General features: G+C 44.5%; 1 protein-coding gene across 1 annotated transcript in view; it reads left to right on the top strand.

The window, feature by feature from the left end:
* Positions 1-6,042: 6,042 nt before the first annotated feature.
* Positions 6,043-14,600, top strand: part of ABLIM3 (actin binding LIM protein family member 3) — a 91,885-nt gene continuing 83,327 nt past the window's right edge. The window contains exon 1 of the mRNA XM_015412639.1: positions 6,043-6,100. Within this exon, the coding sequence (XP_015268125.1) occupies positions 6,093-6,100 (8 nt within the window). The 5' untranslated portion in view covers positions 6,043-6,092. The remainder of the gene's footprint in view (positions 6,101-14,600) is intronic.

Raw genomic sequence — 14,600 nt, 5'->3', positions numbered from 1 at the left:
GACAGCTCTGCCAGACGGCGTTATCTGTCTGGCCTTCTGAGAAAGGGAGGGCTTGCGTTCCACCTTGGGTGTGAATCTTACTCTCATGAGACCCTGCGAATCTCCTGCTCATTATGTAATCTCCCGCCGGGACAATTCCCCCGTGCACGCGCGCTCGGAGTTTATTTGCTTAGCCATTTCCCTCGTCCTGCTATATGTAGGGATGTTTCTGCCCCATAGTAATTCCTAACAGTAATCCTGTGGATATGGTACCAGTTTTGTACTCTAATAAAGCATAACGCTTCTTAGGAAACGTGTGTGGAGAGTTACTTGCTGTGGAACCTGTCAGGTAGGTCTACATGGTCTACAAAAATGCAGGCCAACTTAAAAGCTGACATTCACACTTTCTCACCTTTCCATAATCATGTGACACAGGTAATTCAGCCATTTACCCATCTCGTTACATGTTTCTCTTGATTGTCTCACTGGCATGTTCAGGCACAGACATCTCAGAAGGAAAGGAATACAACTGCATATGTTTTCTGTTCTTTCCAGTGGTGCTGCAGCCACTAATAATATAATGCACCAGCATCATTCTGGGAAGTGTGATGGATGACATGGGTTTGTTGTTTCCTAAACAGAGGTTATACTTGCTTTGCCAGGCTGCTTTCTTTGCACAGGGAGCACCTTGCTGGCTGCTAATGCTCAATCACAGAGGGCACAGTCTGTTGCCGTTATGCACCAAGGGTCACAGACAATTCCCCTAAGCAGTACCCAAACATTCTCTCAGCAGGGCCCAGGTCTTCCACAAAAAAACATGCCTTTTTTTGCTGGATCTTGCCAGAACCCAACAGTGACATCTTATGGTGTTGAAGAAAGTGCTGGACTGTCCAGTTTTGGGGTTTTTTTTTTAAAGAAATAACATATCCAAACAGTTACCAGTGATGTGACTTCCGGTTTATGGCAACACGCTGGCGGATGCCTCTCCCGGACCTCCCTGGGAAGCGATTTGTGCGCCAGCGGTTAGGAGGGGGGGCGGTTAGCCATGAAGCTTTTGAAGGGTGGCCTCTTCACCAGCGTGTTGTTGGGGAATTGAGGCGCTCTTCCATCCTGATGGTCCTGCCACTGCTGCGTCCGTAATGGAAATAGAGCTGCTGACCGGGACAAGTGTTGGAGATCAGGCGAATAAAACGTACCCTGAATGAGGTCTTTGGATCACCAATGAACAGTCGAGTAAAAGTGGAATGCAGTCGAGTTAAATCGAAATGCCGAGAATTTAAAAGAAATCCCCCCTGGGAACAACGGGACGAGTGAGTGAGTGGGGGAGGGGCCCCTCCCATACACATAACTATAACAGTGATTTGCCAAGGGGGAGCTGAAGGTTAAGCATTGAAATCTGTGTTAAGAAATCAACCAGAGCATTTGGGTGAATTTCAGAGACTTTAACAAGTACTTAAAAAAGTAAACAATCCACAAACATGGCGTAGAAAAAACCAGAGAAAGACAAACAAGCAAAAGTGAAACCACTGGGGAGTATGAGCCCATGACCGGAAAATAGCACTGAGTTTTCTAAATTGTTAGCAGACTCTTTGTGCCCTCTACTGTACCAGATGACAAATATCAATCAACAGCTGACAGCTTTAAACCAGAATCTTGCAGCTCAGCACCTCCAATTGACTGAAACTACAAAAAGATGGAGCAAACAGCTGAGAAAGTGAAGGAAATGGATGCCAAATCTAAAAAGGTTAAGAAAAAGGTTCAAATGCTGGAAAAGAAGCAAGCTTCAGATGAACTCCAACTTTTGCAGCTACAAATGGAGAAAGCTAATTTAGTCTTTCGGTTCCAAGGGGTCCTGGAAGCAAAAGAGGAGAATCTAAAACAACTTTTGAGCGATGCGTTAGCTCCAGTTACAGATTTAAAAGCAGAATACCTTGTAAGCGAAATGGATGTGGTTTATAGAGCCTATTCCGTTTCTGTCAAGAAAAATAATCTGCCTGGAGAGATAGTGGTCAGATTCTCGAAGAGACATGTGAGGGATCAAATCCTGAAAGCAACTACGGGAACACCCTTGAAAATTGGAGGCAACACTATCAGGATTCTAAAAGACATTCCATTTGAAATAAGGAAGACGAGGAAGAAGTACAAAGACTTGATTCTGTTTTTGCAGACAAACAGCATTCCCTACAGATGGTTGACCCCCAAAGGCGTCATTTTCAAACTGCAGGATAAAAAAGAAAAAATTGACTCTGTTTCCAAAGTGCATGAGTTCCTGAGACTGCAACTGGGAGAGTCAGGTGAGGACGGCAAGGAAGAAGAAGACAGCAAACCTAGTGATGAAATGGACTCCACTACTTCCGATGAGGACTCTGCTTCCGAAAAGGGGGCGGCAGCCCCCAAACGAGAATACCAATTGAGGATAAAACAAAATGAAGGCTGAAGAACTCTGATCTGTGCCTTGAACTTTTTTCTTTTTTAACGATGCTCTTGTGATTTTCTTTAAACAGTTAAACTAATGGTTTTAAAGATAAATAATATGGCCTAATTGACTATTCAATGTAATTTTTGCATTTTAGACTTACACTGATACAAGCTTCTGTAATGATCTCCTATACTTGGTTTTTTAGTGGTTTTCTTTCCTTTCTCCCATAGATGTAGTTTCCCCTCCCTTTTTTTCATTGTAGTTTATAGAAAAATGCAATTAAAAATCCCCTACGGGGGATAAAAAACAAAACAAAAAAACAAACAGTTACCAGTGACCAAGAAAAACATTCTCAGTACTGCATGCCCAATGAGGAGGGCTTTACTAAACATGACAGAGATTTGAGGCTGGTTCATCAACATCTAGTGATGAATTGTGTATATAAATGGATAGGGCTGATGTCAGCATACGCTGAAGTGGGACAGCTGCCAGAGCCCAATGCTCCCTCTAAGCGGTGTAGTCTTGTGAGCAAAAATTCTACTTTGTGAGCTACTGACATTAAAGTTGTGAGCAATTTGGCTACTGCATAAATTAGTTTACTCTGGAGCCATCCTTCCTGTGCTAAGACAGAAGTGTGTGAGCCGGAGGTTGAAAAACTGTGAGCTAGCTCACACTAACTCAGCTTAGAGGGAACACTGCCAGAGCCCAGGGTTTCTGGCAGAGCCCATACTGCAGAGCCCCCCAACCACATGATGCCAGGAAAGGAGCTGCAGGTGGTGTACAATGGTGGCACTCCTGGTGGGCACAGTAGTGGTATCTGTGGTCAGTGAGGACAGACAGGGTGGGTGGCTGGAAAGATGGCATGAGTGGGGGTCCTGGTCAATGCTCCCCTTAAGCTGTGGAGCAAAAATTCTACTTTGTGAGCTAAAAAGGTAAAGGTAAAGGTTCCCTTGCTCGAAAGCCAGTCAAATCCAACTCTAGGGTTGCAGTGCTCATCTCCGTTCCAAAGCCGAAGAGCCAGCGCTGTCCGAAGATGTTTCCGTGGTCATGTGGCCGGCATGACCAAGGTGCACGGAACGCTGTTACCTTCCCACCGAAGCGGTACCTATTTATCTACTTGCAATTTCTTGCTTTCGAACTGCTAGGTTGGCAGGAGCTGGAACTAGAGACGGGAGCTCACTCCGTCATGCAGCAACTTGGGTCTCGAACTGCTGAACTACTGACCTTCCACAGCCTGCAGTTCAGTGGTCTTAACCACTTGAGCCACCACAGCTACTGGCATTAAAATTGTGTGCGAGTGATTTGGCTACTGGAGCCATCTTTCCTGAGCTAAGACAAAAATGTGTGAGCCAGAGGCTAAAAAACTGTGAGCTGGCTAACACTAACTCAGCTTAGAGAGAACACTGGGGCTCGTGGTGGTCAGAGGAAAGGGGGTCCATTGGCACTCTCTCACCAATACCCCCCAATACCTGGAACTGGCCCTGTTGTTCCAATACAGCTCTAACACTGTACAAAGCTCACGTGCATATCCCCTCAGACAGTTTTTTTTAAAAAAACTTGATTCATTTCACATGTTCAGCTGCCAGTATTACAGTATGGTGGGACTGTGTGGTGGTGTAAATGTGTAAAGCATTGGTCAGAGACCCAAAATATTTTGCAGTGGTTGATTTGAAAGGGTTTTCGAGTCCCATAGAGACTTTCATCTGTGCTCACTGATGAAGTTTGTGCCACATTAATGAATTGAGGACTCCCTATGCAGCAGTATATAGATAGTGCTCAGAATTGTTCAGAGATATGAAAGACTGAAACAGCCAGTAGACTTGTACAGGAGTGCAAAAGGGGGGGGGGCTACACCAGTATACAGAACAGTAAAAATGACAAGACAAAAAAAAATGGTGCAGTGAGTAAATAGGGATTTTTTTATTTGGAACATTTTAATGCCACTTTTCCACAGGCCACTTTTCCACATAAAAATATTAAAACATTTAAACAATTAAAATACAGTTAAAATATAGAATTAATTTAAAAACACATAAACAAACAACACTAGAAGGAGAGTCAGTAACCGTTATTGGGGGTATGCCAGATGAAATAAAATATATATAATTTGTTCTGCTTGATAATCCCTATACATTTTGCCTATACTTCATCAGGGGGATCTGTGAAATAGCGTTGACAGGCATTGTCAAGTTGAATAAATGATATTTTCCCCCTGCACTATCTTTTTTTTTTTTTTTGCTTTTTCTTGTTCTGATATGCTTCTACAGCCAATTGAAACTTTTTGTGATTGCTGAAGTCCCCCCCCCCCATTATTTCAATCTCAAAAACAGTCATTTCACACAATATGTTTGTCTATAGGAATATAGGCCTGGGAACTGTGTGAAACAGCCTGTGTGAAACAGCCCTTGGAAAATGTGCTGCAGAAATAAGAAGGAAGGAGGCCACATAGCGCAGCCATGGCACCATGAGAATTCCCTTGTAAGCTGCCATGCATTGTAATTTGAGACCTGGAGCAGGTTGGCAGTAGAGCCCCTCATGCTTTTCTAAGGAACAAGCTGCACATTAATGGGAGACCTGTGATCAGACTTCCCAGTATGTTTTTAAAGGTTTTTAAGCAGTTATGAAGGAAATGTTGGGATCAGGGTTACAGTCATGGGAGACAGAGGGAAGACGGCTTCAGCTATTTCCCTGACTGAAATCATCCCCCAAGCCCTTTTCAGTCATGTTTCAACAAGCATATGGGAAGAATGTGCTGCATGTGATCCTCCTGATATCCACATTCCCCAGGGGAAATGCAAGTATTTTCTGTGTTGTATGTACCCAGACTGAAAATATGGTGTCCTTTTCAAACAAAATAGTGGTTGTGCATATTGGGAAGATCGTACATAGCATGTTCTCCCATATGTGTGGTGAAATGCAACAACTGTAAAGACCTGCTCTGAGCCACAGCGGGGGGAAAGATGGGGTGTATTTTGGCTGTCTTTTTTCTCATGTGTGACTTAATAGCAGCTTCATTGGGGTGATTTCAACTGGCAGAATCAGCACCAAGGTAAAGGTTTAAACTCTTGTCAGCACCACCTCCCTAAGCCAGCTCTCCAGTTGAAGCCTTAATTCTTAATAGAGTGTGATTTGGCCCTAAGAGCCCTTCATACTTTCTATAGTGGTTGTGTTTGCCATTGCTACACCAGCATTGCTCTGGTGCTTCCTGTACCAAACAGAACAAGTGAGAATGGCAGACACGTGCACAGGTCAGGGATCCACAGCCAGTTTCAACACCACACCTACGTAAGGATTTGCCTCTGTTCTGTGCTTGCTGTGGAAAACAGCAGGATAAAAATAGAGTAGTTGTGGCCAACATGTGAAGTGGTCCAAGGTAACTGATCTGTTGACTAAGTCTTTGTGTTGGCCATTCTTTCTGTCCACCCAATGGGGAGATCTTAGGGAAGTTCTTCAAAAGAATATGCCTGATTGGAAAAGATTACTAAAACACTGACTCTCCTGTGCTTTCTCTTCTCCAGTTTGTGGCTGTGACCTAGCTCAGTCTGGTTTCTTCTTTAAAAATGGAGAGTATATCTGCACCCACGATTATCAACAGCTCTATGGCACCCGCTGTGACAGTTGCCAGGATTTCATCACTGGGGAGGTTATTTCAGCCTTGGGACGGACTTATCACCCCAAATGCTTTGTGTGCAGCATGTGCAGGTGAGTTGAATCTGTGATGGTATTCATTAGACAGTGGGAAGCAATGTGTGTCAGGTAGTGCTTAAACACACATTGGAGGAGGGTGCAGTGGTGGCACACTAGAACCACTGCACTATTCCATGAGTTCTTTCCCTTTCTTGCATTGTTTGTGTTGCAAGGTAAAGGGTGAACCAAGAGCACAGGGGTATTCCCATGTACTGTATATACATTCTTAGGCAATATCCATACTTTCTGGAGAATTATGACTTTCCCCTTACTACTATGTATTATATATGCACTTGACCCAGTTCTGCAGAAGCAGTGAGAAAACCAAGCATAATGTTTGTGCATTGTTTTTTAAACTGATTCTATACATTGCTCTATACATTTAAACTGATTCTATACGTTGCTCTGAGAATTTACATAAAAATGAAACTAATACATTTTGAGGGGGGGAAATGAAGTACCCTTGCTTGAGGTGGGAGAGACAGGCCATCTAGCAGAAAATTATTGATATAATACGACAGCATAATACCTAATGACATATTGATTTAACTCTCTATATATCCTTCATGACACACATACACACACAAAACCTAGTGAAGTGGTTGATCCAGCAAGCTTCTCCTCCCAGTTCAAGGCTTAAATAGGCTGGAAGGACAGCAACTTCATCTGCTTTGGAAGCAACATGCCTCATCTTGGCCCCTTTCAGATAGTCTTTGTAATCCATTTTAGTAGCAATGGATATTTTGGATGCTAATGGATATTTTGTGTCACTTCAGACACAACCATTTTAGCAACCAGCTGCTAACGCATTTTATTTACCTGTTCATACAAAGCTGCTTGCATCCTGTTGGCAAAGCAGGGCTGAGCCATTTTTGAGTTTTCATCTCTAAGAAGGGTTGCCACTTGCCAGGTCCAATTAATCTGCTGGTGGAGGGTGGGAGGGAGCCATCCAGGAGTGGGGCGACGACGGGGGGACGTAGGCACGTGTGACATCACCAGCACGATGACATCACACTAAAGTGACGTCATCACACCCGGGCATCGCACGGCAACTGGTACTGGAGGCAAAACTCTCTGGTTACCATAAGTTTTGTCCAAAATACCAGAGCATTGCTGCACGGCGTCCCTGGCATGATGATGTCACTTTCACATGATGACATTGTGCCAGCGACATCAGTGTGCAATTTTGCTGTTTGGGGGTGGGGCTTCCCCTGCCGACCAGCTGGCCAGCAGCAGGCTGGAGCCCCAGAAATCAGAGGAACCCCTGCCTGGACTGGGGGTCTGGCAAACCTACCTCTTAGTTGCATTTCTGAATTGCTGTGGTGTGCTGTTTAAAATGTCCGTAGCACTTCCTGCAATGCTGCTTTTCCCCCCATCTTTTTTTGCCGTGCGATCTTCCTCGCCCTTTTCCCACCCCAAATGTTCTACATTGAATGCTATAGCACTAAATCAATATAGCACTTCAGTGTTACTGAAGCACCTTTGAGATTCCTTAACTCCACTGAGAGACTATATTGATTTAGTGCTATAGTGTGCAGCTTAGAACGTTCGGGGGGGGGGGGGGGGACGCCCCCCCAAAAAAAAGCCCCCCCCCCTTTTCGGTAAAGAACAAAATTTCAGAGACAGCTCATTAATGGGATGAAGTTTGCTGTATGAAACCCCGTCCCTGTATCACTTTACTTGGAACTGGGCCAACAATGGATAACTTCTGGTTTAGAATGGTAATGTGAAAAGCGCCAGAGTCTAGGCTTAACTGGGGCCAGAATCCTGCAAAGGATTACATCATCCATCCTGATCTGGCCCAGGAGGTGAAGGATGGGCTGCAAGCCTGGCACTACACCTTTGCTGGGCTATCTCAGCACGAACCTTCTGCCTCTACTGCTCCTGCCGGGAAGAGGCAGACTCTGGTGGGCTTGTGGACCAAGTCCTGAACTGACACTTAGTTTCCCCAGGCCTTAGGGGGACAGAAGAAAATTCTGGCAGAGGAATTCCCTCTGCAGGTTTATCAGGGGCAAGTTCTGGAGCAGATGGAGCAGAGGCATTAACCCTGTTCTCCCCCAGACCATATTTCTGGGTCTTCACACTCTTCCTTGGAGTCCATTTCAGTAGGGGTCTTGACATCTGTAATGTACTCCGCCATTGCCACGTGTGTGACCGTTGGGCCATGCGGTCAAGCAAAGCCCTGAAGCTTCGCTCAGGGAGAACAATAGCCAAGCGGATCCTAGCCCGCACCTATCAGAGGGCCAGGTCCGCAGCCGAGAGCCTATGGGACTCTCGGCTACTGTAAATAGCCTATAGGAAGTAGAGGGTGGGTTTTGGTGGTGGGTTTTCTGGGCATATATACCGTCCTGCGAGCCGGCAGTCTTTGTCTGGTTCCTGCTGAATAAAAGTACTTTGCTGAAATCACTCCACGTTTCTTAGTACTTTTCAACATCTCTCTCTCTCATCTATCTAATGTAGCCATTGTAGGCCATGTATTATTATAGGGCAAGTCTATTGTTTTGGCAACCATAGGACTGGAGGTTTATTAGGGAAGCATTAAAATGAGAGATGGATGGAAGTGAATGACAGAAAGCCTAACCTTAATTCCTCTAGCAATATAACATGTCCACATTCATGCATGCCACCAACACCACTTAGTTGCATTAAGGAGTATATATGTAAGTTTGATTTTTAGAAGCAACCATTTTAAAACTATTAAAATTATATTGCTTAAACATTAATTAGAAACAGCCTCACGTATAGGGAGGGGGGATCTGCTCGACAGTAGCTCTCATTTCTTCCTTGGCTCTTAATAGCAGACTCTGCTGCTCATAATTGGCCTGATGGTTTAACTGTTTACAAAAATGCGTAAAAGGTAATGAAGTCCTTTATTGTTTAATAGTTAAAGATTAAACAGTTTATTAAAGAGTTTGTTCCACTCAGTCTGCAGCAGCCATAGCTCCATTACAGTTACTCTAAAGTATTTGTTTATCTAATAACTGTGCATATCAAAAGAAGCTGAGCCCATGGCTCGCATATTGTTTAATATCAGTTAGCATTGAGGCCAGGGGGAGTATGATTTTTTAAAATTGCCTTCAGCAATGGCATGATGTCACACTTCTCAAAGAATCACCAAAAACTCTGTAATAAAATCTAGATGCCTAGAAGGGACTGATATCACTCTCAGGGAGAACTCACAGTAAAATCAGTCCTTTCTTGGAATCGCTGAATGCAAGAGAGAAGCATGATGTAACCTCTGGGTTTTCCCAGAGGTAACATGAGCCTGTCACAGACAGCTCCCAACATTTGTTCACCCACTGGTTTCCAGGCCAGGTCTTGCATCCCTATGGGAAGCTCTATGGTTTACCATATCGAATATCTGGCCATCTGGAGAGAAGCATAATGTCATGTCAGGGTTTCCCCAGAGGTGATGTCATACCATCACAGACAGCTGCCCAATACTTGGTCTTGTGCTGGTGTCACAGCTCAGGTGGGGTGCCACCACTCTGGATTTAGGTTCCTTTGAGAAGGCCCAGAGCACCCTCCCAAGACCTTTAGACCTCCCTTTTGGCCGAATAACAGGCGTGAGGACCAGGCAGAGTGAAACAAGGAAAAGGTTTATTTTATAGGAGGTCAAACAACAAGGTGCAGAATAATAACAGTAAGTGGGTGAAAAGAAAAGAAATCAAATGCCCTAATGCGTATAAGTATATACTGTCCCTAGCTCACAATTACAAGTGACAATAGACTACTCACCCTTCCCTCAGGATGAGGGTTTCTTCCTGCAGCAGCCTTCCTTCTGGCTCTACCCTCTGGAAGAAAAAACAGCTTCTGCTCTGGCACCAGCCCTTTTGTTCCCCAGCCCTCTTCTTCCCTATTGGTCAATTTTGGCTCCAAAACCTCTCAGGGGCTTCTGGGAGTTGTAGGCCCAGCCTCACCTACTGCTAGCCAGGCTCCCTGGGCCTAGTAGGCCTCTGGTGGCACAGCCCAGATCATGACAGCCAGTTTCCAGGCCAGGTCTGGCAACCCTAGTTAGTACTGAAGAAAGCATGGTAGTATGTGACTCTGTTCTACTATTTATTCAGCAGTATAAAGGATAACAATGGAAGGCCAGTTCATATGTTGCTGGCAGTGTGAACATAGGGTTGTAGTGGCTAATGTCAAACTAGGACTTCGAAGAGAACAGTTTTCGAGTCCCACTTAGCCATGAAGCTCACTGGGTGAGCTTAGACCAGTCACATATATACTTCATGGAGGAGAGGGGAACTAGATATTTGAAGGGTACCTTAACTCCTTGGAAGGCAGTTGGAAATGAGAGAGAGAGAGAGAGAATATATGGAAGCTTCTGCAGTGTGGCTGTGTGGTGTATTCAGTGCAAGGCAAACTGTATGTGAATCACCCTATAGAAACACCATGTGAAGCTTCGTCCTGGGCTAGGATCCAAATCCCTCCAATCATATTGGTAGCCCAGGAAGAACCAGCCAATCAAGTACCAGCAAGCTCCCTGAGCGGGAACGTCCGTGATTGGTCTTTATGTGGACAACCTAATTGGTTGGTATTTATATAGTAGGCGTGGCTACATTAGCCGAGAGTTTAAAAGCAGAACAGCTGCAATGTAAGAGCTGTTCTGGCTATTCATGTTGATCCGTGTTGGAGTTGTGTTCCAGTTGTTGATTAAAGCTGAATCTTTGCTGAATCACTCTCCGACTATTCTGTTAAGCGAGCGACTTAACAAGCTGGTCCCATGAAGGTCTAGTAATGTTTGAAAGGTGATCACATGATCAAGCTGGCTGGCAACATGATTTACACTGCAGTGTCACCAGTATCAGGGATAGGGAGACACAGGCATGGAAAGTAATTGCATCATTGGCCCTGTCTACACAATCCTTTTTTTCAAACATTACTGGGAAAGTGTAGGAGCTGTTATGATGCCGCTAGAAATGTGAAACAGCCTCAAAGTGTCCCTGAGCATTAAAACTTGCCTATATGCGTCCATATTTTATATAACAGGAGTCCTCACACAATAGTTACTGCATGTGCGTGTGTGTGTGCATGCACACATACACAAAACAATAACCACAGCTACAACACCTCTGTGAGATAGATTAAGCAGAGAGGGATCGGCCCAAAGTCATCCAGAAAGGTTTGGCCTAGTAGGTATTTAAACCTGGGTCTTCCTGGTCATAGTCTTGACATTCTAACCACTGAACCACACTGGATCTCACATAGCTATGAAAACAAGCTTCAGAATAAATTTACATTCCTTTCTTCAAGTTTTCTTGGCAGTCCCTTGATTCACCTGGCACCCAAGGAACATAGAGAATATGTTGTTTGTGCATGCCCTCGTATCTCTGTGTGGGGTCTTAAAAAATATTTTTGTAATTTATGTGGATGCCTTTGGGTGTATAAATGTGTCCCTGCATGCTTGTTCCCATGTTTAGATTTCTTGACAAACATGTGTGTTTTGCCTGCTTGCAGATAACAGCATTGCCAACTCTTGCAATATTAGGGTTTTTTTAAATTTAAAATTAAATCCCATATTCTCCATATCTGTTAAATACTTACCTTTCATATTTTAGATTAAAATCAAGCCACCTTGATTGTGAATGAAATATTGATGAGTGATGTTGCCACTAAAATTTTCAAATTCTGTAACTCCAGTCACAAATTCTGTAACCAGTCACAAATCTGGTAACTGTTATACCTGATCATGACCAATGATGATCATGACCAATTATGCATATTGTGCATATTTTCTGAGACTGCAGTAAGGTTGCCATCCTCTCGAGGGGGGCAGGTTTCCCCCCAATTTCAGCCCCCTGATCCACCCGCTGGCCAGCAGGGGAGCTCTGCCCCCGAAGGGGTCCGTGGCTACAACGTGCCTGGTGCACTGGGCAGGTTGGAGGGGGATGCTCTAGCATTCAGCCAAAAACTGTATGGTGACCATAGAGTTTTTGGGTGAATGCTAGAGAGTCCCCCTGTGACGTGCCTAGCACAATGATGTCACTTCTGGGTGATGTCATTGCAGGAACATCCAGGAGCACCCCACTGGGAAGAGTTAGGGACCTGGCAACTTTACACTGCAAATATCATGGCTGCAGTAAGAACACTAACCTTCCTGTCAATTTGCATTTCTTTTTTAAGGAATTGGGATTACATTTTGGAGAAACCAATGAAATAACAGAGAAATTATGGAAAAACAGAAGGCAATCCCATGGCAGGGAGAGACTCTGCACAGCAAAATAAATGAAGAACCGATTTTCTGCCCTAGACATTTGAACCAGATACACAGTACTTCTTAAAGAACCATGGGAACTATAGATTTATTTATTTCATTTATACAAAACTTTTCTGTGCTGCCTTTCCACCCAGTTTGGAGTCTCCAAGCAGCGAACATTGAAGCGTATCTAATATTAAAACATTAAAAAGCACTTAAAATTGCAATTTATATAAAAATACTTAAAATAATTAAATAAAACACAATTTAACACATAAAAATATAACACATAGTGAAAAGTATGCAGACGGAGAGTGATTTCAGCTAAGCATACCTTTATTTAGTTCAGGACAAAGACAACTGACCGGCTCGCAGGCCGGTTTATATACGTTCAGAAAACCCGCCACCAAGCATACCTAAACACACCCCCTACTCCCGATAGGCTATTTACAGTAACCGGGTGACCATTGGTCTCCCGGCTGGGAAGCTAGCCCATTTGATAGGGCCGGCTAGGATCCTCCAGATCCTTTGTCTTTCGACTGAAGCTAACATAGGAATTGTGCCTGGCCAGCCCGGGCAAGTCCGGGCATGTCAGGCTGAATACATTACACTTCCTAATTTAGCATTCCAGTCCCCTATGATGATGAGGACATTATTTTTTGGTTTTAGTTCTAGGAGGTGTTGTAGGTCTTCATAGAACCGGTCCACTTCAGCCTCTTCTGCATCAGTGGTTGGGGCATAGACTGTGATGTTGAATGGTTTGCCTTGGAATCGGACCGAAATCATTCTGTCATTTTTGAGATTGTATCCCAGTACTGACTTTTGCACTCTCTTGTTGACTATAAAGGCCACACCATTTTTTCTACGAGATTCCTGGCCACAGTAGTAGATATAATGGTCTTCTGAGTTAAATTCGCCCATTCCTGTCCACTTTAGTTCACTGATTCCTAGGATATCGATGTTCAGTCTTGCCATCTCATTTTTGACCACGTCAAGCTTACCTTGATTCATAGATCTTACATTCCAGGTTCCTATGCAGTATTGTTCTTTGCAGCATCGGACTTTCCTTTCACCATCAGACACATCCACAACTGAGCGTCCTTTCGGCTTTGGCCCAGCCGCTTCACTCTTTCTGGGGTTACTTGTACTTGCCCTCTGCTCTTCCCCAGTAGCATATTGGACACCTTCCGACCTGAGGGGCTCATCTTCCGGCGTCATATCTTTTAGCCTTTTGGTACTTTCCATGGGGTTTTCTTGGCAAAAGTACTGGAGTGGGTTGCCATTTCCTTCTCCAGGTGGATCACGCTTGGTCTGAGTTCTCTGCTGTGGCCTGTCCGTCTTGGGTGGCCCTTCACGGCATAGCCCACAGCTTCATTGAACTGCGCAAGCCCCCTCGCCACGACAAGGCAGTGATCCATGAAGCTTGATACAAGGGTTAAATAAAGTGACTGTGGAATAAAGGAGTTCAACTTGAGGGCACCCAGAGACGATGTCAGCTGCAAGGAATGATTTACATTGAACTAGCAGGGCCCCTGAGTCTTCAAGCTCATCATGTAAAAGCAAACATAAACTCTACAACAAACACAGAAACTAATTAGTTAACTCAGCCACCTTGTCTCCAACTAAAGTGGCTTATGTCAAAGCTCTCCTCTGCCAGACAACAATAGAGGATCTAGTCCACAAGCCTTGAGATGACTCAGGAGCACGAGGTCTCCAGCACGCATAACCTGCCCCCACCCAAGGTTCCTCCCAGCAGTTAATCAATAGTTTGAATATTGACCCCTTGACCAATCCTTGACCCCCGGGGCAGGGCCATCTGGTAATCCGCTTGGGCCCACCCCTCGCCCCATCGAAAGAGGGTTTAAAACATAGCGCACAGAGCCTTCAGCCTTCCCCTGCACCAGCGCCCTCTTTATCTCTGCTGACCCTCTCTTGGCCCCCTCCCTGTACCAACTCCGCAACTCGCTTTGTCTTAGTCTGCAGCTAAGACCATTACACTGCGCCTCATCGAAGGTAAATATAATTCCCCACCAACGACCACCTGCTAATGTGACTGTGCTGTCCAAAATCTAACTGCTTTTCTTAGTTCTTGTATGCTTGAATGTTTATTGTGTGTTTTGAGTGAATCTTCAGTAAACTAAGTTCATTTTACTCCGGTCTCTGTCTCTTCATTGAAACGCATTGGCACAGCCCATCGTGCGTAAACATAGACCAGAATCCCGATTAATAAACTGTTCCAAATGTCTCCCCTAAAGAGCAATTCGGCTAACAAATGACTGGAGACAGCCCTGCCTTATAGCTAAGCAGAAGGAAATA

This window comes from Gekko japonicus, unplaced genomic scaffold (genome assembly GCF_001447785.1).
Source record: "Gekko japonicus isolate JY-2015 unplaced genomic scaffold, Gekko_japonicus_V1.1 scaffold222, whole genome shotgun sequence".
NCBI classification, from domain to species: Eukaryota; Metazoa; Chordata; class Lepidosauria; order Squamata; family Gekkonidae; genus Gekko; species Gekko japonicus.
Note: the sequence above shows the minus strand (reverse complement) of the source record. Positions and strands in the feature narration are given on the sequence as shown.